This window comes from Olea europaea, chromosome 8 (genome assembly GCF_002742605.1).
Source record: "Olea europaea var. sylvestris chromosome 8, O_europaea_v1, whole genome shotgun sequence".
Classification (NCBI taxonomy): domain Eukaryota; kingdom Viridiplantae; phylum Streptophyta; class Magnoliopsida; order Lamiales; family Oleaceae; genus Olea; species Olea europaea.
The window spans coordinates 14699078-14725363 of NC_036244.1; the positions used below are offsets into that span (position 1 = coordinate 14699078).

The 26286-nt window shown below is 37.5% G+C and overlaps 2 protein-coding genes and 1 pseudogene across 2 annotated transcripts; all 3 read right to left on the bottom strand.

The window, feature by feature from the left end:
• Window positions 1–293: 293 nt before the first annotated feature.
• LOC111398914 (integrin-linked protein kinase 1) lies at window positions 294–6270 on the bottom strand. Its single transcript, XM_023026072.1, has 11 exons — window positions 5845–6270; window positions 5070–5144; window positions 3815–3931; window positions 3025–3119; window positions 2577–2697; window positions 2403–2482; window positions 1762–1821; window positions 1436–1557; window positions 1268–1353; window positions 1073–1188; window positions 294–795 (listed from the first exon to the last, which is right to left on the bottom strand). Exons 1-11 carry the CDS (start codon window positions 6166–6168, stop codon window positions 669–671), a joined length of 1323 nt encoding a protein of 440 aa, XP_022881840.1. The 5' UTR covers window positions 6169–6270; the 3' UTR covers window positions 294–668.
• LOC111398331 (transcription factor CYCLOIDEA-like) lies at window positions 6169–8067 on the bottom strand. The gene is made up of 2 exons (XM_023025249.1): window positions 7774–8067; window positions 6169–6249 (listed from the first exon to the last, which is right to left on the bottom strand). The coding sequence occupies exons 1-2, from the start codon at window positions 8065–8067 to the stop codon at window positions 6169–6171; spliced, it is 375 nt and encodes a 124-aa protein (XP_022881017.1).
• Window positions 8068–8874: 807 nt separating this feature from the next.
• Window positions 8875–18163, bottom strand: LOC111398332 (annotated as a pseudogene).
• Between the last annotated feature and the right edge of the window lie 8123 nt (window positions 18164–26286).

Genomic DNA, 26286 nt, shown 5'->3' on the forward strand with positions numbered 1-26286 from the left:
TAATGCCAAATATGTCCTTAATCTGCCGTTGTTTTCGTACTAAAAATAATGTTGTGTTATGAAACCTTATGAAATGTCCCCTCTTGGGTCAAAAATATGAATAACGTTTTGGTTCTCATCATGCCCTATGGACAACTTGGCCGAATGAATGAGAAAGTGTAGTAGAGAACAAAAATTGTGCAACACGAAGTGTACTCTTTGTAAAATTACTCTTGATGTTTGTGTGTATGGATAAAGTAGTATGATATCTTAGTGAGTTGTCAATTAGAAGTGCTCATCAACCATGTACCGAATACAGTAGAAGTGTCGTATATTTGAGTAGAAGACTTCATAACACAGCGTCGCTATAAAAACAAATGTATAATTGTTCGAAGTTATTAATAGAAGTTAGCCAACTACAACAGATTGCAACTCAAAGAGTGAACATTTATATATGTAAATTACAACACAAATTGACACTCGCTTCTGAGATCAAGAAACTGGGACTGTAGAAATAATAGGCACGTCCAAGGTTAAATCCAAATAGCACGATAAAGCATTGGGCAAACGATCAGTCTTGCAAGCTTCACACTATTGACTCCATTCAAAACCGATCTTGTTTCTGGCATGTAGGGGTGAAGGATATATTAGCAGATATATGAAGTTCCATCTTTCATATCTGGTTTCTCTCATGTTGTAAAGATGCTCCAGTGATGATCGGACGGTAATATGTCCCTAATCTTTTCAAGCCTCTTTAAGATTTCCAAGAAAGAAGGTCTCTGATTCATATCTGCTGCCCAGCACCTTTCAGTCAACCTAAAAACATGTCCAATTCAATAGGATATCAGGAAATCAAATACTCAAGTGACCATATTGTCTGCTTCGAACACAGTAATGTATGCAGTTCATTCATTACACTCGTAATTCACTGGCAAACATTAACGAAAAAAACTAAACTCTTAGCAGTAAAATTGGCTGGTGCACCAATGTGTTAAAAACATATATGAATTAAGATATTTTAAGGTCCCATTTAGAGCCAAACATGGACCATAGTTACACATGCACACACTATAAGATATTGTAGTCTACTCACTCTCTCAAATCCTGTATAAAACCTTTGGCCCTAAAAATTGGTCTTTGTCCCTCTGCCACATATCTAGCGGCTTCATATGGTTCGTAATTTGCCAGTGGCGGTTCACCTTCAAGCATCTGCATTAGTTCACATGTCACTGGATTATATTTCAATCAATGTTTCCATACTATTCTGATTCAGGACAAATAAAATTACCTCGTATAAGATCATTGCAAAAGAGAAAACATCAACCTTTTTGTCATATTTTCGGTGTTTGAAGACTTCGGGAGCCATATACCGGTCTTTTATAGTAGCAAAAATACAGAATTAGCTACATCATCAAAATTTCAGCCATATAGAAACAATTCATAAACAGTTACTTACAGCTTCCAGTTTCACCGGTCATTTTGTACACGTCATGAGAATTTTGCACCCTAATAAGTTTGCTTAATCCAAAGTCTCCAACTTTCAAATGGTCTGCACTAGAGTTGACAAGAAGAACATTCCTGAAAAAGAATCATATTCAGTTTGACAGCTATTAGGGAAAAGAAAGATTTTCCCAAGAGTTCCCAATACAAAAAAGAAAGCGATCTGGAACAATTTTAAACATAAATTTTGGATGAGAGATAAGATGACAGATATGTAATACTTATTATACTTGTTAGACAATAGTGGATGTCCTCGCAATTGTATCCAGAAAATAAGCTAACCTTGGTTTTAGATCTCTGTGTACTATAACGTTTGGCTCGCTGTGAAGATAAGCCATGCCTCTGTCAAAACAAGATTTATGAAACTCAACAAGCATACTATCATTTTACATTATTGCATAAATTAATTTATTTACATAATCATCCCATTTTTTTAAAGTAGGCATATGCAATCATGATACCAAAGACATAAGAAATAAGAACTATCACCTGTCCCAAAGCATACGTCATTCTGAAGTTACTCAAATTAGAAGAAAATTAGTTCTTAACCCAACCCCAATCCCACAAATATATATACTCTCCCAAGATATGCAACATTATATGTTTACCCCTGGGTGCTGTGTATGGGCTGATAAGCCAAATTATTTTATGCCCCACCCTAGATGCGTGCATGACATTGCACCCAGAAAATAATAATAATAATAATAATAATCATAATAATAATAATAATAATAATAATAATATATTTGCTTTAACTTAGCAAATATATTTGGAAATAATACATCTCTCTAATGCTTTTGGCAACAGATTTCATCAGTAATTGTGCAAGTGATTGAGTGCTTCTGATGGACAACTGACTTAATAAAGGGTTTGGAAGTTTTAGTAAACAAAAACAAAGACAATAAATTTGATGCAAATTTTACCTAGCAATATCCAATGCAAAATTGATTGCTGTTGATGGATTCAGTGCCCCCTTTTCCTTTAGGTATTGATGTAGATCCCCCTGTGAAGGAATATATAAGGCAACACTTAGGACATGACTTTCCATTGTCAGAAGTACGAAAATTCTGCTTCAACGTGGAAATTTATTCACTTACCCCCCTCAAATACTCTGTAATTAGCATTAAGGGCTTCCTTTCTGTGACCGCTCCAAGAAATTGGACTATATTTGGATGGCGAAGTTTAACTAGCAAATTTACCTCATGTCTGAAGTCCTGACTGCATGATAGCACGAGGCAATTCATTTTATTTTATGTTAAGCAGGAACATGATGTGAAAGATATGGCTATGATTGGTTATAGGAATAGAAACTCATAAACGATTATTTAATCTCAATTACTTATCCAGCTTAATGAAGATAAATTCTCTCTTTTAAACCAGGTTCCAGAGTCAATAGCCACTCTGTAAAAATTAAAAGCTTTAATCTGCGAGTTCTGCATGACCATGCATTATACTCAAATTAAAGCAACCTATTACTAATAATAAATAAAGAAATGTAACATCATGAGCACTCCATAACAATCTTAACCCAGTTATGAAACATACATCACCAATCTATCATCTGAGAGTTTTGGAAGAATTCGTTTGACAGCTACAGGTGTTCCCCTCCAATAAGCTTTTATTATCTCACCAAAAGACCCCTACCAATATCAGCCATGATCAGGAACTTCGCGTAAAGATGTAAATCACACATGACAATAAAAAAGGAATAAATATTTGATATGTAAACAACAAGGAGCATACACAAAAATTAAATTAACCATACAAGCATTTGAAGCAAAATGGAGGGTCATTCAATAACATTTCCAACCAACGCAAAAATAGAATAGAAAGGTAGTACTGTGCCATGAAAGTGCCATTGGGGGTGAACTTGCTTCCCACCCCCCGAATAATAAACAAAAGAAAAACCACAATTCCTTTGAGGAATTCATAATGGGGTATCACTAATATAGAATGAAGATGGTTGTGCAATAAAAATGACAGAACACTGAAGTTTACAAGAATCAAAATATAAAATAACACAAGAAGGCAATTTTTTGATAAATTCCATTAATTACCAAAATCTACAAACAAATTTATATCCAACTAAATCCTCAAATCCAACTGGGTTAATGTACTTCTCAACAGTAAATGTAACTGTTTAAACGTTCCACTTTTAAGAATAGAGACAGACCATTACATTGTTGAAAAGAACGAGATTTTAAATAATAATATAGACCGAAAACATCAATATTTTTATCCTTTAAAAACAGTATTGGATTACTTATTATCTACTGCATCGAACTGAACAGTGACTAATGTACAAAAACTTGATCAGTAATTTTTGAATACAGACCTTCCCTATGATTGTTGAGCTCGAGAAGTCCAGTTCGACAGGATCAATCTCCCAGTCACACTTATTTGGAAGAGGAGGTGGAACAGGCCTAGGTTCAAAATGGCTTCCATTCTGGCCCTGCAATACACCCATAAAACTAAGCTAATAGAAAAGCGAAAAAGAAATTATGCATGAAATTCTATATATGAAGAGAATAATGATGACCACAACTTAAACTTAAACTAACTTGTGCATGCCATGAAACTCAAGACCACAATCAAACAGGGCTTGAGTAGCTGAGGGTTGGCTTGTTCAAGCTCAGATTGGAAATAAAGAAAATAAGGTTGAACTTGTTTCTAAGCTTCTATAGTTTCTCTCGGCATTACAGCTAGTAGATATAGTGCAAAGTAACCAAATTGCCTGAACTCAGGTCCTATTCGATTGGTCAAAAACTGATTCAAGCTCAGCTTGAATAGTAAGCAAGTCAAGATATAACATTTTTTAGGCTTTTTATGTCACCGTATGAGGAAGATAACAATCAGCAGGGCTCATTTTACATTGATTCCTTCCAAAACATAAACTCACGTCAAATTATGTTATACCCCTCTTTTTAAAGAAGAAAAATCATGTTTAGTCTGTTTCCATACTCATGTACCTAATGACATCCATTATGACTTCCCAAGTACAGGCACGATCATGTGCAGTCCAGCAGAAAAGAATTCGAAAGTTACCTCGTGAATTTCAACAATTGGTCCCAAAAAATAAAGGAAATGATCAAGATGACAACATATGCCAAAGAAACAATTAACCATCAAGTAATCAGATTTTGAGACTTCAAGAAGAGTCCCTCCCCCAATTTAGGTTCATAAGGTACACAAAAGAACTCCATGGACTTTAGCAACTGAACTAAAGTAAACAAGCATCACATGCATTTATGAGTGAAGAGAGTTGCTGAACAATCTTCAAAAACCAGCAAGGCTATAGCTTGGAGAGTAAGAGAGACCTCAAAAGTCGGATAAGAAGAAGATTCAAATGTTTGCAAAGACTCAGTAACCCCATTAATGGTGACCTATTATTCATAGGAGCAGATGATTTCACAGCATCAGGCATATTATAACTTATCAAAATTAACAACCCCCACCCCCTGTTTGAAGAAATAAGTGAAGAAATTTAGAGGATAAGTTACAAATAAAACAACTGACATCACAAAGTATACCATCACCGAAAGAGTGTTCTTGTCCCAAAGGAAGAAAGCAAGAAAAAGAAAGAGACTTACATAAGATAGCCCACCATATGACTTTAATAACTCAATCATTCCATGTCTTTTTGCTCCTTCAGCATCAGCAAGAGGCTGTCATCACCAATACAAAGGTCAGATGAAAGGTTAAATGAATAGAATTATAGAAACTAGAAAAAGACTTCATCACAAATTAAGGTTCATAACATAGAATGGGGAAAAACTAAAAGAGAAGTTGGTGCATGATCTTTTAGTTGTGTATGGAATGGAGAGAGGAGATTGCAATGACAGTTGGACTTATCTCCACCAAGGAACTCTACGTTCACATCTCATGCGCATAGAGTATAAGACAGATAATAAAAAATGTTGAGATCATTATATTAGCAATTCTTAAGCCTAAAGCCAAGATTACCAAATAGAAGGTGATACTTAATCGTGCATACTTATAATAATTGCATTACATTAGAGTCATTAGACTATTTCAAAGTAATCTCTTACAATGCCCACTTTTCTAACTTATGTAAATAGATGCAATGTGAAAATTTAGGAGAGTTTTTCGAGTCACTTAAATGCATCTAAAATAACAGTAAGAAAAACCAATAGCAACTCGTTATAAGAATATAAAATTCCAGAAAAAAAAAAAAAAAGAGCATCTGAATGAAAAAGAGTGCTATAACAATTTATAGTGACAAAACAACCTGTCCAACTACGCACACAAAATTATTCAATCATGACTTTATAGCCATTAAATCAACAATTATACATATGTAAGTATATGATATAAATCTATATATGTAAATGATGAGGAAATTACTGTGTTTTTCCAGCGATCTTGTGCGTTGACGTCAGCATCATACTCTAGGAGGCACTTGGCGACGTCGATCCAGCCATGAAGCGCCGCCACATGAAGCGGAGTGCGGCTATCATAGTCTCTGGCTTGTACCAGAGATCGATCCTCCTCAAGGAGCTTCCTCACCGCCGCGGCATCATTCTGGTGCGCGTGCCACAGGATTAAAGAAGTCCTGCTCACCCGCGCCTTCTCCTTCTTCTTCCCCTTATCTGCCGTGGATGGTGGGTGCCCTTCCCCTCCGACCCCTCTCGCCGCCGACTGCCCTGAGCTCCCCTCGCTGCTGCTCATTTAATGGATTAATCGGATCCGAATTCCTAATGTCTCTCTTTCAGTTTGCTTTGGCACTCTCGCGCGTGTTTTAACTGGCAACTGAAAAACCGTGAATTTTACGTGGGTGAACAAACAAAAGAGGATTGCAGGAAACGCCAAAAATAAAATAATTAAATATATTTGGCCTTTTCTTTTTTTATTATTTAATTATAGACCATTTATCAGAAATATACACACGGCTCTGTCAAAAAAATATACACACACAAAAAGCATTGGATTTAAATAAGACCAATCAATATAATTAATAGTAACAATACAAATATGATCAATTACAAAGAACCCTAATTAAATTTGAATGTATTTGGTTGATCTTTAACTCCTCTCGTTGTATTTCTATATATCAGTAAGCGAAGCTTATTTGGGAGAGATTTTTCTTAGTGAAAATAATCTTTTGAATAATGTGTGATTAAAAAAAATACAATTTATATAAAATATGTGATTAGAAATTACTTTTTCTTCTATCGATAATCAGAGCTTGTTTGGGAGAGGTTTTTTCAAGTAAATATAATCTTTTGAATAATGTGATTAAAAAAGAAAAATTATAGATTAGATAAAATATGTGATTAAAAATAATTTTTTTCCCCTCCTATCGTTAATCGGAGCTTGTTTGGAAGAGGTTGTTGCAAGTAAATATATTTTTTAAATAATGTGTGATCAAAAAGAAAAAAGGTCCCGTAAAATATGTCATGAAAAATGATTATAATTTATGAGAAAATCTCCCCAAAACAAATTAATTGCTGCGGTGTGCCTATTACCGAGTCTTTTTCTTGATGACTTATCATGTGAATCCTTCATGCAAAAGCCAAAAATTGGCTTTGCTACTTTAATTAAGATTAAAGAGGGACATAAATATTTATTGAAGTGGTCCACTATGTTTTAGTGGCAAGGAAAAGAAAATCCCAAATTCTGAGGATTATGCCTCTTAAATGTCAAAGTCGACTGCGCAATTTTGCAGCCTCCATATTGGTGAAGATTTCAATTCATGAGTATTAAAGTGTTTAATATGTCGGATTTAATAGGAATAAAATAAAATAAAGCCTTTATTTGATAAAGCTTCACGAGATTATAAGTTGGTAATCCCATAAAAAGTATATAAAAATTGTGAATTTAATGACATGTGTAGTTAAAAATATTCGACCAGCTTATAATTTCAGAAATACTGTCGAACCAACCCATAACAAAACATGTAACACAATTCAGTTCAATTGGACTCGACCATCATCATTTCGTGGTTTTAAGCAAGCGTGTCAAAAAGACAGCGGCCAAGCCGGGCAGGTAATCAGGCCTAACAGATTTTTCAAAAGGAAAAATTGCAGTCGAGGTACCAAACCTTTCATTTGTACCACTGGAGATACCAAACCTTTCAAAAATTTGTACCCGAAGTCCAAATGGATGGAAACCGTCCATTTGACAGTTAGTTGACCAAGAAAAGTAAATTTTGACATATTTTGATCAAATTGAAATGGGTAAAATGGTAACTTGATAATTACAATATTAAATAAATTGAACAAAAAAAATCAAAAAATTAAGAAAAGAAATTAAAAAAGGGTTGTCTTCTTCAACCTCCCCACCCCATCGCACCCCACCCCACCATATTTTCGAATTCGTAAGCAGCCAATCAAGGGTTTTGCTTGGTTTGTCAAAACCTAGCATTTCTTGAAGATCAAAGAACTTACGTGCAGTACCAATGGAAAGCCTCATTCTTCGATCCCTTGGACCTTGAGCTGTAATTATTTTGCTATGCCTATCCTTTTTAACTATTTGTTTCCTTGTATATCCATTAAGCCTATCAAATTCTTGATAAGTAGTTAATTTAGTCTTGTTTGAAACAGGAAAGTCGATAGTTGCAGGTACCATGGGAGCATTGGCCACGAAATGGTGCCCAGAAACTAGATTCTGGGGGTAGTATAGAAAAAAATCAGCGCTATTTAGACCAATAAAAGAAGAGGAAGAGGAAGCTTGAAAAGATGGTGAAATCTGTGGAAAAAGGTTTGTAATTTTGCTGGAAGAAGCTGTAGACCCACGCAATTGGGGACAAAGATGGTGGGGTGGGGTGGGATGGGTGCGATGGGGTGGGGAGGTTGAAGAAGACAATCCTTTTTTAATTTCTTTTCTTAATTTTTTGATTTTTTTTGTTCAATTTATTTAATATTGTAAGTATCAAGTTATTATTTTACTCATTCCAATTTGGTCAAAATTTACTTTTCTTGGTCAACTAAAGGTCAAATGGACGGTTTCCATCCATTTTGACTTTGGGTGCGAATTTTTGAAAGGTTTGGTACCTCCAGTGGCACAAACGAAAGGTTTGGGCAAAGTCTGCTACTAAAATAAAGGTATAGTACCTCGGCTACAATTTTCCCTTTTGAAAAATTTGTTTTAAAGCCCAAGTGATTCGATCTGCATGGGCCACTGGGCTGGCCTAAAATAAGGCCAAGAATAGACCGCACATTACACTTTTATCCTTGGTAGTATGCTAATATTTCCAATTCCCAACCTAAATTCTCCATTAGGGATCTGTTGATTTAAACTCATTAACAAAACAAATGATGAAAGCTTTAAAAGAGGTTTTTTATGCGATATCTTGATTGCAATGTTTATTGTAGAAAAAATTATATGACAAAATCAACTATTAATATATTGACTGTGTTCCAAATCACCAGGGTTTCATATGAAGTCCTCTTGGTCTTCAAGAGAGCGCTTGCGTGCCCATAAGTTAAGCTTAAGGTTTTTAGGTCGACGGGGTGTTATTCCCCTACGGAACAAAACCGCTAGAGCCCTATTCATAGTGCACAGATCGAAAACCTGCAGAGAAATTTTGATAAATATTAGAAAATATTAATTAGGGGCGGATTTACACACGAAACCCAGCTTCTTATAGATGAGGCATCTATCTCGACAACACCTTCACAATCTTGACCTCCTCGTTCAAGCAAATCACACTATCTCACAGCTTCATTTTCATCTTCGATTACCTTCATCAAATAGAAAGTTGTTAATGAATGAATACTTGCAAATCGCAACTAGTAGATCAGGGAAAGCAGGGATAGAGCTAGGAGAGTAGAGTTGTGGGGGCAAATTTTACAAAATTATAATTGTGAGGGCAAAATTGAAAATTATTTGTATAAAGACTTGAAAAATCTATTGCAAAATTTCGGATTTCAAATTTAGCATGGGATAGCAAACTTCACTGCTCCTAATGTAGATCCACCTATGAGGGAAAGAATAGAAGTTATTTTCAAATATATCTTAGGGACATCGAATGAAAAGAGGTCAAATATTAATTAAGAATGCGAATCAAAACTTACGAGCACACTGATAGACCCCCAGTTCAGATTACCTACCAAAAGCGCAACAGAGGGACAGGGGCAGAAAAGAAAATGCAAGGAGAAAGAAGACCACATGCACAGTTACATAATCTGTTGAGAGAATGATCTAGAAGCAGAGCAACCTATAAATAAGGATAGTCAAGTCCAGTAAAGGGGCAGAAAATTGGCATTCATCTAGAGAGCAGTGGACCTCTCGAAAGTTCACCTTTATTCCGTTATTTCTTTTTTTTTAATCCGTTCATTGTAATTCCGGATTCGTTCTTTATATTACAGATCCTTCTAGTGTAATTTCTAGTGCATTAATGAAGTATTTTGCTATGTTTCAATTCTCATTCATCTTAAAGGGTGTTAAATAGGTCGTTAATATCCCAGAATCCTATCAACTGGTATCAGAGCAGATCGGTCCTGATGGTGAATTTGACAGATAGAGTGGAGAGTTTAGAAGGAACCCAGCAGAAATTACAGGAGCAACTGGAGGGAATGCAACAGGGAATTGATCGAATGCAAGTGGAATTACAGAGAGTGCAAAACATGGCAATCATCTCCGAGCAATTTACCTTCATGAGGACGAAGTGGGAGGAGGCGGAAAGGTAGAGGAAAGGAAGGGACAAGATGCGGAAAGGTAGAGGAAAGGAAGGGACAAGATGGAGGGAGAGATTCAAAATATACTATGCACTCTGAGATTTCACCTGGCCTGGAGACGAACAGTAGGGAGTTGGGAGGTACTGCCGGCGGGAATTGGAGATCGAAAACTAAGGGAAGGAAGCTGGAGATGCCCGTGTTCACCGGAAAAAACCCAGACGAATGGATTTTCCTGGCAGAACGCTATTTCGTTGTAAACCAACTAACAAAGAAAGAGAAATTAGAAATGGCAAGTCTGTGTTTCGAAGAAGGGGTGCTAGCTTGGTATCAATGGGAGCAGAAGAGAAGGGGGGTACGAAGGTGGGATGAGCTCAAGGTCCTGATGCGAGCTCGATTTAGGCCTTCCATGGAGGGAACCTTGGAGAAGCGATTCCTCGCCCTCCGGTAAGAAAGCTCAGCGGCAGCTTACAGAGAGGTGTTTGAATCAGAAGCTATCTTGGAAGGTCATTTCGTAAATGGGCTAAGCCCAAAAATTAGGGCCGAAATCAGGGTGATGCAGCCCAAAGGGTTGGACCAGATCATGGAACTGGCCCAAAGAATTGAAGAAAAAAATCAGGCGCTCCAAACCCATGGACCCGTTAAGAGTAGATCAAATCCCAGCTCCAATTGGGTCATGTCGTCACCACGAAGTAATCAGATTTTTCCCCAGAGCTCTAGCCCCAAGTCGGCGACGACCAGTTTTTCCATGCCGACCGGTGCGGCCAATTCGCCCTTCAAAAGGCTCAGCGAATCCGAGTTATGAGCTAAGAAGGAAAAAGGGTTATGCTTTCGCTGTGATGAGAAATATTCCATTGGACACAAATGCAAGAATCATGAACTGCAAGTTTTGCTAGTTTGCGATGAAGAGCGGCCGAACAACTGTGTGGAAGAGCCAGTGGAAGAAACGATCGAAGAGGAGAAGTCGGTGGCCGGGGAGTTGGTAGAGCTGTCAATGAACTCCGTAGTAGGACTTACACCGCCTCACACTATGAAAATTAAAGGAAAAATTTTGAAGAAGGAAGTAGTGGTGTTAATTGACTGGGGAACTAGTCATAATTTTATATCAGCAGACCTGGTGAGAAAATTAGGTTTACCAAGAATAGAAACAATGGGCTATGGGATCATCATGGGTATTGGGCTAGCAGTGCAAGGAGCAGGGGTATGCAAGGGAGTACAATTATCACTTCAGAATATGGAGGTGGTAGAAGACTTTCTACCTTTGGATTTGGGGAGCTCCAATGTAATTTTGGGAATGAAATGGCTGTCCACTCTAGGTCAAACAAAAGTCGATTGGAGGACACTCATGATGAAATTTCAGATTGGGGGCACTACCATGACCTTGAAAGGGGACCCGAGCCTTTGTAAAACTTTGGTCACTTTGAAGGCTACGATGAAAGCATTCAAAAGGGAAAGAGAAGGAATACTTCTTGAACTGGGCTGTTTGGAGGTCGAGGGTGGAAAAGAATTGCAGAAGATGCCTACAGAAGTTGAGCAGGTGCTGAGTGAATTTAATTCAGTCTTTGAAGAGCTGAGAGGTTTACCACCATTGCGTGATCGTGATCACGCCATTACTCTCCAACCGGGGACGACTCCCGTCAATGTGAGGCCCTATCGCTATCCCCATATCCAAAAAAACAAAAAAGAGAAGTTGGCAGCTGGAATTATCAGGCATAGCACCAGTCCATTTTCGAGCCCCGTCTTATTGGTGAAAAAAAAAAAGATGGCGAGTGGCGATTTTGTGTAGATTATCGAGCAGTAAACAAGGTGACAGTGCCAGATAAATTTTCGATTCCCAGAATCGATGAATTATTGGATGAGTTACATGGATCAACGATCTTCTCGAAATTGGATTTGAAGGCAGGGTCCATCAGATACGGGTCAGACCTGAGGATATCCCTAAGACAGCCTTCAGAACACATGAAGGGCATTATGAATTCCTTGTGATACTGTTTGGTCTTACAAACGCGCCGGCTACATTTCAGTCACTTATGAATGAGTTGTTCAGAGAAGAGTTAAGGCGATTCGTTCTGGTGCTTTTTGATGACATCTTAATATTCAGCTGCAATGTAAAGGAGCATGCGAGACATTTGAGAAGGGTATTGCAAGTGCTACTCCAACATCAGTTATATGCCAACAACAAAAAATCTAGTTTCGACCAGCCGGAAGTAGAGTATTTAGGGCACATCATTTCTCGCCACGAGGTGACGACAGACAAATTAAAGGTCCAAGCGATGGTGGATTGGCCGAGCCCCAGTTCATTGAAGGAATTGCGGGGTTTCTTGGGACTTATGGGATACTATCGTCATTTTGTGAAGGACTATGGCAAAATAGCATGGCCCCTAGCGGAACGACTTCAAAAGGACAACTTCTACTGGGATGGGAAGCCGAGCAAGCCTTCAACAAACTAAAAGTAGCAATGTCTACTATTCCCATTCTGGCTCTTCCTGACTTTAATAAACCATTCGTTGTAGAAATCGATGCTTCAGGGTTTGGATTAGGGGCGGTCTTGATGCAGGACCGGCGCCCGATTGCGTATTATAGCCATGCGTTGAACCCGAAGGGAAAGATCAAATTGGCTTATGAAAGAGAGTTAATGGCTCGTCTTCGCTATTCAAAAGTGGAGGCACTACAACTGGGCCAAAAATTTTATGTGCTCACCGATCAAAAAAGTTTGAAATTTTTATTGGAACAACGAGAGGTAAATCCTGAATACCAGAAGTGGTTACTTAAATTGATGGGGTACCAATTTGAGATTCATTATCGGACAGGGAATGAAAACAAAGCTGCAGATGTCCTTTCCAGAGTTAGTTCTTCGATAGACTTAATGGTGTTATCAGTTCCTACAGTGATGCAGCTAGACACTCTAGCTGAGGAGGTAAGATCAGATCCGCAGGTAAAGGACATCATTCAGGACATCACTCAGAACCCTTCAAGCAGGCCAGGTTATGCTCTGGTGAATGGTCAGCTACTGTTTAAAGGGAAATTGTTGCTTCCAAGAGGTTCGAAATTGATTCCACTGGTATTGCAAGAGGGACATGACAGCAAGATAGGCAGACACTCCAGGTTTCTGAAAACTTATAAGTGTATTGCAGCAAATGTCTATTAGGAAAGGATGAAGTCCGATATCCATAGGCATGTCAGTCATTGCATCATTTGCTAACAACACAAGTATAGTGCCCTTTCGCTAGGGGGCCTTTTGCAACCGCTGTCTATTCCGGATCGTGTATGGAAAGATATTGCCATGGACTTCAATGAAGGATTACCGAGGTCAGGAAACATGGATACAATCTTGGTGGTGGTGGACCGCTTGAGCAAGAATGGACACTTTATTGGACTCAAACACCCTTTTACAACAGCAAGTGTGGCAGTTGTTTTTGTTAAAGAAGTGATACGACTTCATGGGATACCTCAGTCTATAGTCTCGGACAGAGACAAGGTCTTTATAAGTCATTTTTGGGAGGAGTTATTCAGACTGCAAGGTACTAAACTCAATCGGAGTACCGCTTGCCACCCCCAGTTTGATGGACAATCAGAAGTATTGAATCACACCTTAGAAACATATCTTTGTTGTTTTGCTTCAATCCGACCCCAAGTCCTGGTTCAGCTGGTTACTGTGGGCAAAATTATGGTATAATACCTCTTACCATACAACATCCAAGACAACTCCTTTTCAGATCATATACGAGCGTGATCCCCCATCATTGTTGAGGTTTGAGAAAGGGTCTACCCCAGTGTCAACAATAGAATAGCAACTGTTGGAACGTGACAAGGTCTTGGAGGAATTGAAGACACAGTTACTTAGGGCTCAAGCTAAAATCAAGAGTAAAGCATATTCTAAAAGGAGGGATGTTCAATTCCAGATTGGTAAATTAGTATATTTGAAGATTAGACCCTATCGCCAGAAAACATTGGCTGCCCGAGGGAATGAGAAACTGGCTCCAAGATTTTACGGACCATTTGCAGTTGAAAAAGATTGGACAAGTTGCATATAAATTATCCCAGCCAGCTACATGTAACATCCACCCGATTTTTCACGTATCACAGCTGTGCAAAGCAGTAGGAGTAGAGCATGCAGTGGATGAAGTGCCTAATCAGTTGAGTGCGAAGCTGGAAATGTTAGTGGAACCTGAGGCAGTATTGGGGGTGAGACCAGGGACTAGCCACAACTTCAAGGGTCTAGACGTTTTAATACAATGGAAAGGGCTGCCGCCTCTAGAAGCCACCTGGGAGTCATTAGATCTGCTAAGACAGCAATTTCCATCCTTCCACCTTGAGGACAAGGTGAGTCTCATAGGAGGGAGTAATGATAAACCCCCAGTTCAAATTACTTACCAAAAGTGCAACAGAGGGACAGATGCAGAAAAAGAAATGCAAGGAGAAAGAAGGTCACATGCACAGTTACGTAATCTGTTGAGAGAATGATCTAGAAGCAGAGCAACCTATAAACAAGGATAGTCAAGTCCAGTAAAAGGGCAGAAAATTGGTATTCATCTGGAGAGCAGTGGACCTCTCGAAAGTTCACCTTTATTCCCTTATTTCTATTTTTTAATCTGTTCATTGTAATTCCGGATCCGTTCTTTATATTACGGATCCTTCTAGTGTAATTTCCAGTGCATTAATGAAGTATTTTGCTGTGTTTCAGTTCTCATTCATCTTAAAGGGTGTTAAATAGGTTGTTAATATCCCAGAATCCTATCACACACCCTCTTGGATGTCCTCGACAAGCATCTGGAATTTAGTGCTAACTCCCAACTGCTTGGACTGATTTCTCCACTTTCCCCCACTAGAAAATAGGCGTCCGAGCTCTGTTTCTACTTCACTATATTAAGAACAAGCTCTAAGCAAGTAAAGATAGAATAATTGAGCAATTAAAAAAAAAAGGTAACACTTGAACCTCAACTCACCTACGATTTCTACGAGTTCTCATCGTACATAACTGGTTTTCCCTGTGAGTAAGTACATATACAGAACATACAAAATAATCAAGTGTTGGAAGTCCTGCAAAACTAGAAACTTATCTTTTGGTGTCAATAAAAACAGCTTGCTTGCACATTCCAGTTGGGGATGCACATTAGACGTGATACAAAGTGGCTTCAGCTTTTGATTTCTAAGTGTCCATGTTGCGACCCATTACAAGTCTATGTGATGCCTAGGGGGGAAGGAACGTCAGTAGAAGCTATAATAGGTTACTTTTCAATTACTATATGCATAAAAGACAAAAATGTGCAGTCAATTTGGGCAAAAAAAAAAAATAAATCTCTATCACTAGGAATACTCATAAAAATGTCCCTCGCTTGTTGGGAAATTTCAAATATATATAGATCACGAACAAGACATGTCAAAAGCGTTTCCTGGATGTCCGAGTGTAAGTGTCCAATATGAGCAACACACTAACATACGACTTAGAGAGGTTGTCCAGGCTTCAACAACTGGGATTGCCACAAGATGTTATTTATGTAGCATGGGATCACACCACTCTAAAGAGTGCTAGCTTCATTCAAGTCCTCTTCGGACGCCATGGCCAGATAAGGACAAAAGTCTTTCTAATCAAGAATGAAATATTCATCTATAAGCAAGTGAAGATGGTCTAACTAAAAAGTGTCAAAGTAGTAATATCTGAATGTAAAGGAGATATATTACTAAATGGCCTTACATATCAAATGTATGTTTCCTAATTAACATTATTTCACATATTTTGCAGAAATCCAAAATCCAAGATGAAGCTAAAGCATATCCAATGTCCATAAGCCCCTGTTTGGCCCCCATTTATTAAAATTCATTATTTTTCAAACCCATTTTCAATCACACATTTCATGTGATTGACAACTTTTATTAACTTATCAGCCATACTTTTCATCACATTTTATGAACTTTTCAACTACACTTTTCATTAACTTTTATCAAAATTTACTAAAAATCTAATTATTAACATAACCAAACAGGCGCTAAGGTTCATAAAAGAAAATGCATCCTTTGCTCCTTTAATCTTTACCCTACTCTAAATACCGAATATATTTTTGGTTGAAACATATTTCTCACTCACCAATATCTCAAGTTCCATATTTCTTGCTCAAAAAAGTTTTCTAATAGACAGAAAAAACCTTAAGAAGTTTCAAATCTTTGAACATCCAAATTCCTTTTTCTAACATAATAAAATGATAAGCTTGTCACCTCCATAACAAGACTAGTGGCGAATCTAGGAGTTTGAGTCAGCACGGGCGGTCGTTGACCATTTACCGTTAGTTGCAATAAAATATTAAAAGTCCTTTTGGTATCCTTTTTTTTTTTTTTTTTTAAAAAAATGCATTTTGGAATGGTTAAGAAGTTTCAAATCTTTGAACATCCAAATTCCTTTTTCTAACATAATAAAATGATAAGCTTGTCACCTCCATAACAAGACTAGTGGCGAATCTAGGAGTTTGAGTCAGCACGGGCGGTCGTTGACCATTTACCGTTAGTTGCAATAAAATATTAAAAGTCCTTTTGATATCCATTTTTTTTGGCAAAAAAATGCATTTTGGAATGGTGATTTGATAGAGAACGTCTGAATTTGTGACTAAAAATAAATAAAATTTTTGAATTTATGCGTAATATCATTTTATTGAAGAATGTATGAATGAAAAGAAGAAAGAAAAATGTAGTTTTAAAAAAAAGGGAATCAAAGAAGGCCTAAAGTGTAAATATGGCAATTATTTTGTTAAAAATGAATATATATAATTTTATTATAAGAATAAATAGAACTCATTAAATAACATTGTTGCCAAGTTTTGTATAATTCAAATGAAGAGTGTGAATTCGAATTGTTTGCATTAAAACAATCAAAACCGAACAAATATCATTTTGTTAAATTTAGTAACACAATTCAAGAGGTACAATAATGGTTAAGTTTACCATAACCCTTGCTTGAGATCATGGGTTCAAATTCTCATTATCCCTCCCTTATTGAATTTTGGTAAAAATTATAGAATAAAAATAATACATAACAAATCAATTGACAAAGATTCGAACATAAGACTTGAAGTATATTAAGTCTGGCTCTCACTAAATAAGATACAAGGATGTTTGAAAATAAAATCAATTACCAACAATATAAGGTAAAAATTTAATCTATTACTAACAAAAAAAAAAATATCCCGGTGGATCCAGCTAGGGCGGCCGCCCTCTGGATCCGCCACTGAACAAGACTACCAATTCATTAAAAGGGATCAACCTTCTTAGAAGGACTTCTCTTTTCATGAGAGAGACAACATGAAAGAAAGGTAGACATCAAGACCTTTTCATTCCAAAGCATTTACTTATCATGTTCTAGGGAGCAGCCATTTTTATTTTCTTCCAGTAGTACTTGTGATAGCGACATTTAAACTTGCTTTGCATTAAAACTTTCACTGTGTTAAAAATTCAAATCAAATCTACTTAAAGTCGAGAATCAAAAAAATCTAATAAGACATGGATTAGTAACGAAGATGTCAAAATTATTATTGTGGCTTGGAAAAATTCAGTCATATTTTGTGAGAAAAAAAAAGAAATAAGGCCTGAAATACGAGTACTAAATTGAATTATATAAAAATATCTACACTTGAAACCAAATTTTGAAAAATGATCAACGATAATAAAAGGAGAGAGACCTTACCATCGTAGCTACTGCTATCAAAACTCCGCTGAAGATGCCTACGCATGTCATAAGCGCGTGATGACACTTGCTTCACAAACTCGTTAGAACTCCCCGAAATCGTACCGTCCAAGCGTAGGGCCCTCTCCAACTCCTCATCTCTCTTATCATTTTCATCTTCCCTCTCATTTCTTTCACTCAATTTACACGAAACTCTGACCTTTTTATTTCTATTAAATGATTCTCTCGGGTATAAAAAAAAAAAGCTAGACACAGAAGAAACACCAAGGTTGTTAACTAGTTTGATGTATGTCGAGGAAAAAGTGATTTGCCTCCGCCTCCACTGATGGTGGATCGGAGTTACTATAGATGGTGAAACAGATGGCAAAGAATCCATGGATTCCGTGGCTCCTCTCTCTCTTTCTATATAACATTACAATTTATATTCCAATCAAAATACATAAATGATACATGTATATATACACAAACAAATGGAGTTACAAAGGGAGGTTGGAAGGAGGAAGAACAAATTTGAAAAGTAGATTGTGAACGTGAATCTGCAAATTTTTTTACCGAGTTTGGTTCATAGGGGTAATTTTAATATTTACCTAGTCAAATCAACTAAATTTCACGTTGACTTCTCAAAAAAGGGATATTATGAAAATGGCCTATCCAATGTTAAAAGACAAAAATATTCTTAAATACATTATACAATTACAAAAGTTGATTTTTTTTAAAAACATCAATACCCTTTCACTGAACAAATAAAAACCAAACACTTCCTACATTTCTTATCTATTTACTCCAACACAGATAAATAAAACACTATCATCTTTCATCTGCTTCAACTGCAGAAATTGAAATATTTATCGAAATTAGAAGTCGAAAAATTTGTGGACATCAATCTCGTCGGTTCGGTAAGTTTATATACGCAAATTTAATCTTGTTTTCGTTAAATTATTGTATGTTTAAATTGATAAATTGTATTTCGACATTTAATGATTAGTAGATAAAAAAATTTAATAGATCTGTAATTTTTTAAGTATTTGACCAGAAAAAATTCAGCTGCATAAATGCCAACGCCGGCGAATCGACTGTTTGACGGGCTGTTAAACAGCCGGTCAAATAGCCAAAAAATAGTCGGCCAAACAGTTTGACAGCTATTTAACAGCCGGCTGTTTGCCCACTGTTTTCTTTTTTCTCTCTTTTTTAGGTTATTTTTATTGTTGTTGATATTTTTCTTGTAATTAAAAATTCTGTTTCGACATGCAGATATGGTTGTAGTCCTAATTTGTTATTTTGATGATTTTGAATTGGACGAAAGAGACCAATGGGTATGGAAATGGACAAGTGCTAAACGTGGTGGTATCGCAATTTCCATATCATCAGATACATCGTATGCAGAACTCTATAATGATTTACAGAACAAGTTGAATGTTGATCCTTCTCAGTATAACATGGAATTGAAATTTAAATTCAACGAGCATGCATCAGTTCCGATTCCACCTATAATGATTTCTTCGGTTGATGAAGTGAATCATCTGATTGAATTGAACAATAAGTACACGACTCATCTTTGCATGACTTTAGTAAGGAAGGATGTCGTCCAAGATGAACAAGTAGACCCGGGAAGTGGGGATCACAATGCTAATGATTTTTGAGATACAGTGGAGATAGCTCGTGAAGATGATGTGGTTATTTCAGAGATAGTTGCACAAAAAATCCCCTCCACTGCTCGTCACAATGAGAATGAAAATGCAAATATTTTTACAAATGAGGACTTGATTGCTTTATCCCGACAGAGACATGAGTAGGGTGGCACCTCGGGGGCTAGATCGAGTGGACCATCCTCTAACTCCTCACGTGTGGTTCCTGATAATGAGGATTTGTATGTCGAGCAACTGTTTGAAACAAAGAAAGATTTGCAAGAAGCCGTGTACCTAATTGCACTGAAATACAACTTCGAGTTTAGAGTGAAAAAATCGAATAGGTCGTTGTTGACGCTATCATGCGTAGATGATAGTAGCAGTTGGCGTTTGCGAGCAATGAAGATGGACACGAATGAGTGCTTCATAATTCACCAATATACATGAGAACATACTTGTGAAGTGGGAGTTTGTCGCAATCATTACAGGCAAGCCCGAGCTTAGTTTATTGGTCGACAGTTAATGTACAAGTATCAGGATCCACAGACAATCTACAGACCATTAGACATTATTAACGATGTTCGTCGAGAGTACGGAGTAGTCATGAGCTACCAAAAGGCCTGGAAGGCCAAAGAATGCGCGTTGGAGGATTTAATGGGCTCGGCAGAGGAAAGCTATGCTAAATTGGCCAGGTATTGCCATAACATGGAGAAAACTAATCTTGGCTAGGCATTTTTTATTGAGACGGAGGCCGATAACTGCTTCAAATTCTTCTTTATGGCTCTTGGACAATGCATTTGGGGATTTCGAAATGCTATGCGACCCCTAATTCTAGTCGACGATACAACTCTGAAATCCAAATACCAAGGCAAGTTAATTATTGCTACATGTCAAGATGCCAACATTCAAATTTACCCTCTTACATTCGGCATAGTTGATAACGAAAATGATCTGTCGATGCGTTGGTTCTTCACAAAGCTCAGGGAAGTAATCAGAGAAGTTGAGGGCCTTGCATTTGCCACCGATCAAGGACAGTCTATAATAAATGGTATTGCTAATGTTTTTCCCGATGCACATCGTAGGTATTGCATGTACCATATACAAGGCAACTTGAAGACTAGGTATCGAGGTAAAGACATCGTTTCATTGTTTAGGAGAGCGGCCGAAGCTTACAATATTGAAGAGTGTAATAGGTACATGGTTGAAATAGGAAGCAAATCATGGCCCGCATGGGACTATTTAACGAAAATGGGGATTGAACATTGGGTGTGCTCATATTTTCCAGGATGTCGATACAACATGATGACGTCAAATAACGCAGAGTCTCTCAATGCATTATTTAAGAGGGATCGAGATTACCCATTCTCGTACTGATTGAGAATATCCGTACGAAGCTGCAGCAGTGGTTTCACGATCGACGTGCGGAATCACATAATTGCACAAGCGTGCTAGCTCCAGCACAAGAGGTGAAGCTCTTCAAGGCTACAGAGGCTGTGAGAAAGTTAAATGTCGAACCATTAGACGAGTTGCGCTTTTCTGTGGAATATGCACGTCATACGGTAAACATGGTAGATTTAAGTGATGGAACATGCACTTGTAAACAATTTCAGTTAGAGAGTTTTCCATGTGAGCATGTAGTTACGGTGGCTATGTATCGAGGATTTGCAGCGAGAACATTGTGCTCTTCTTATTACACTGCTGAAAACTGGAGAGCTGTGTATGTTGAAACCATATTTCCGCTTCCAAACGAAGCAGAGTAGGAAGTTCCCGATCATATTTGCCCGTTCAATACATTGTCGCCACCTCTCATTGAACCACGTGGTCCTGGACATCCAAGTACTTCTAGAATACCATCTACTGGAGAGTTTTTTCGACCGTGTAGGTGTAGCAGGTATAAATCAGTAGGACATACTCGCCAATTTTGTACAAATCAGGTTCCCCTAAATGATCGTTAGAGCATTGTGTATTTCCATTGAAATGAATAGTATTTACATTGAAATGAATAGTATTTACATTAAAATAAACAGTATTTACATGAATAATTACAAACAATTGCGAAAAATAGTTACAAATAATCACAAAAAATAATTACAAATATTAATTACAAAAAATATATACAAATAATTTATGGATCACAATTAAATTCATATAAATCACACGCTAACTTATTTCGCCAATTCTGTATCCATGACTGGTTGATTCCATTAACCTTATATGCTATACTAAAAAATTCTATGTATTTGATTGCGAAAATCCCAAAGTCACCCCTGCAAATAAACAAATATGTGTTAGTTCGGTTCCAATTACGTATGAATTGATTACTAAATTAAAAAAAAAAAAGATTACAAAGACTTACAATATAGATTGTCTTGCCGTCGTCGTATCTCGTACGATGGCTAGTTTGTCATCCACAGTCAAGCCCGCATGTCTAGCCATCATAGGAATGATCATAGTCACCAGCTCTAAGATCTGCTCGAGTTGTCCTGTGTCAGACATGAATGATCGGGGTCGTACACATATATCGTCGAATCAGGGAACACGATCTCCAGTGCAATGCAGTGTTGATTCGCGATAACTGGAATGTACAAATGTGTACAACCCTCCCATGTCTTTTCCGCAATACTCGGTGACAGCTCGATGACCCACTCGAGCATATACGCGAGAAGCACGTACTCGTTACCTAAAAGCTGGAGTGACTGATACTCAATGGTAACGACACGGAAGAACTCGGTGTTCAGTATTATGCGGCCAGGCTTGTGGAATGATTGTGGATATCTCTCAACTCGATCGCGCAACAAGTCTATGGCCATGTCGATGTGCTACATCAAGGAAAACAAAGACATAAATACTTATTTCATTTACCAAATTAAACATAATGTATATAAAAAGTAACAATAACACTTCACTTACATCGTCGGCGAGCCAAGCCTCCTGAGTGGTGACATCATGGAACCACTTTTATACATCCAATATCGTCTTTCCGGCTATCATGTGCGTGGCTCTGGATAAAATAGAAAAAATATTAAACAAAGCATATACGAGTTCTGGTAGTCTACTAAATCATATAATACTTACCCGGGCAACATTTTTCGCCACTTAGCCTCAAATGCTTTCCACTTGGCATGGTCGACCTCTCGAAATAGATTGGGGTACATCCCATCGACGAACCTCCTTCTCTTCGCCTCAGCCGTGAAAGGAGAGACGACGTGCTGTGACGGCACTCTCGGCCTCTTGCCGACCGCCGTCTCCGACATGTCAACAACATGCTTTTCTACCTTATACACTGTCACCTCTTCCACCCCAAGGATTGCCACCTCCTCCATCCCCTCATCTGCCACTGTCTCCGTCCCCGACGGGGCCACTCCCTCATCTGCCACCGTCTCCCTCCCCGACGGGCCTCCCTTCTCTGCCATTGCCCCCGTCCCATCGCTCTCCACAGATAAAATAAACGATTCTCATGCATCATCATCATCATGTGTGTATGACTGTCGAAGACCCCTATCTCTATCACCCCCATCCTTATCACCCTCTCGATCACCCCCTCAATCACCGTCTCCGTCAACCCATCGCCTACCGTCTATATCACCTCGAAGTGCTGCAATCTCATTCGACAAACCTTCGACCTTCATCCCAGATCATCAACCCTCTCTATCATCTCTCGACGCAGCCCGTCGACCTGCCCCGCTATAAATCTACTCAGACGGGCGTACAGATCATCAAAATAGTGCCTCTGACTACGTGTGGGAGATCCACATGAAAGGTCTCTGGACTGGGGAGGCAGAGGAAATGCCCTCGACGGCAGAGGTGGTGATGTCCTCGACGGAGGTGATCGTCGATCAACTGGATCACACTCCTACACAAGCAACAACATTACAAATTATTAACTTAATCCGTAATTGCTAACTCGTACAAAACGGTAATCAATAGATTTTATTCAATTCGCTCATCCAATCTCGGTCGTGGATCGAATCGGACATCTGGTCGTCTTGGGTGTGCGAAACGCCTAATTAACGCACAAGACCCTGAGCTTCCTCCTCCATCGACGGCGTCAACTCAATTATGACTTCAAGCTGACATATTAACATTTGAACTAGTTAACGATCATGCAATCAGAAGTTAAATCACACACAATATAAATTACAAATACATAATACTCACCTAAGGGTCGTCGAGGATAGCCGATAACTGTTTCCCAGTGGGACATCCCTCCGATCAAGATGCTCTCCAATGGTGCATCGGAGTGCAGCATGTCTCCCCTCGCCTCACAAAGCGGGCATCCAATATGGGGACGACCTCATACGCCCAAATCTGCAACACATACAATTATTATATATAAATTCAATATGAAAATAATTTTAACATTCATTATATTAACCATTTACTTGCACCGCTAGGGGCAATCCATAGGTGTCGTACTTACGTATGGCTCCCTTTCTCTTCGAGTGCGATCTGGTAAATACGTGTACAGTGTCCTCAAAACATCTCCGGCCCCACGGATAGTCGTTGAAACGATCGATGTCGTCAACGATCTCCAGATGGAAGAGGTCAATCGCAGTCTTCTTATGGTGACACAGCACCACGCTCTCAAGGATGTAGACCAGACCTAACTTTAGTCTGTCTAACATCTGATCACACCTCCTGATTGCGTCCAACAGCTGTGTAGGAAGCACAGTACCCTGTCCCTCGAAGTAAGCATCATGAAGCCTATTTCTTCTCTGAGTCCCATCACCAATTGCTTCATCGCCCGTAATCTTTAATCTCGTGATCATAGCAAACTCGAACATCGAAAAACTGGCAATTTTACCCCTGTTTGCGAAGTGGAGGACATCGCTGTCGACTAGACTCAGCAATCAACATAGAGGTGCATCAGTAATCTAACTCAAGTACTACAGATCTCTCAACGGGTACAAGGGCCACAGGAAGGATTGGCGCAACATATCAGCATGCTGATCATCAAGTAGCTCTAACACAGCTGTGAAACTATCAAAACTACTATTCTACGTAACTTTGCCTGTCATCTGTCTCAACTCTGCGTCAAGATGATAATCCATTCCGTAAAAATTCAAAATGTTAGAACATTGTACAAGTGATAATAGTAATAACAGAAAATTTAGCGAACGAAATTGTAACTACAATACACAAGACGCAGATTCATAATAATTAAAATCATCAATAATGTGAATTTTTTTATCCTATTATCAATAATGTCAATTTTTCTCAATTATCACAATTTTTTAATCAATTCAAGTTCAAAAAATATTTAAATTCAATGAATGAAAATAATATTATTTATGAAAAACTAACAATAAAAATAAATATTAAATATTAAATATTAAATTTCAAATTAAATTTTCAACAATTATTTCAAATTATTATTTACCAAAAACGAAAAAATAAAAATAAATATTAAAACAAAAATTAAATGTAAAAATTATATTTAAATTTAGTCGTAACAATTTTATTTAAATTCGACAAACTAAATAATTTATTATTTATTAAAACCAAATAATAATAAATATTTAAAATTAAATTATTAAATTACATGTGAAAAAAAAATTGGGCAAAATAAAAATAAAAATGGGCCAACAGTCAGACTGACAGTCTGCCCAAACTGCAGTTGGTTTGGGCGGCCGACTGCTAATAGTCGGTATGGGTCGACTATTATACCGACTGTTACCCGATTATTAACAGTCGGGTGTAAGCCAAAAATGCCGGCTGCACTAGCAGCCGGCCTTCTTCAACCTTTCTCGCCGGAAAATCATCATTTCAGGTGATTTTTCAACGAGAAAAGCTTCGAAATTCAAAAAACCAACCATTTTTTACACTATATAACCCTATTTTACTTATATAAACAAAAATATATTGAAAAAATCTCCAACAAATAAATCATTCACACCTTTAACCAAAATCTAAACATTAATCCAACCAAATAATGGTTACCTTAACAAGAAGTAGTTCGTCGGCGATGGACTAGCAAGTTCTCCGACCGACTGGAAATCGACCTTGCTTTTTTCAGTATTGTGAGAAGCCGAGGGGTATTTTGGGATTTTAAGTTTTAAATTCGATTTTTTTTTAATTAAAAAGGCGGTTAAAGGTTACTTTGGAAATAGGGATGGGTTATCCGATCATTTCCAACAATTTCCTCCGGTTTATAGTGGATCCGCTTCAGTCGGGCTTGTTGCATTGTCGGGTTAAAGCGGAGCTCCATTCCTTTGAACAGAGAAAGATTGCCCACGTTTCATTCTTTCTTGAGAATTTTCACGAAATAATAATTCTTTTTATTTTAAAAATCTTTTAACCCTTTTGCGCTTCTACCCACAACCTTTAATTTATGACATACGTATCTCCAATTTTTCATAAATTTGCAACCACGTCCCTATTTAAATGGAACCATATCTAGGCAAGCAATCTAAAATGTATTATTAGTCTCCAAATTTATGCCTTGATTATGTTTGAGGTATAAGAATAATTACAACACAAGGGAAACAAATATTTGATGATAATTTTATTTTATTTTTTTTAAATTGACTTTCCTTTCGGGATGAGAAATATTTGCTCTGTTTTTTAATCACACATTTGAAAAATAAATAAATAAATAAATAAATAAATAAATATATATATATATATATAATCATTTTTCACTTGTAAAGATCTCTCCTAATTTTCTTAAATTTCAACAGTTGATTATAATTCCTTTTGGGCTTTGAAATCATTAAAATTATTATCCAAAATTAATTTGTAACAAAAATAAAATTTTCTGCAACACTATTACACAAATACTTCAATTAGAGTAACATGTCTATGTTCAATACGTGTCCATACCAACACTCTTCAAACACTCTACCATAATCATTTTTCATTTTTTATTAAAAAT

Excerpts from the sequence above, each read along its gene's own strand:
- LOC111398914 (XM_023026072.1), bottom strand. The coding sequence starts at position 6,168 with ATGAGCAGCAGCGAGGGGAGCTCAGGGCAGTCGGCGGCGAGAGGGGTC. Across the intron at positions 1,354-1,435 it reads GACCGGTGAAACTGGAAGCT|ACCGGTATATGGCTCCCGAA; the intron begins GTAAGTAACTGT and ends CTACTATAAAAG. Across the intron at positions 796-1,072 it reads TTTATACAGGATTTGAGAGA|GTTGACTGAAAGGTGCTGGG; the intron begins GTGAGTAGACTA and ends ACATGTTTTTAG.
- LOC111398331 (XM_023025249.1), bottom strand. The coding sequence starts at position 8,067 with ATGGTACCTGCAACTATCGACTTTCCTGTTTCAAACAAGACTAAATTA. Across the intron at positions 6,250-7,773 it reads GGGTGCGATGGGGTGGGGAG|TTGCCAGTTAAAACACGCGC; the intron begins GTTGAAGAAGAC and ends ACGGTTTTTCAG.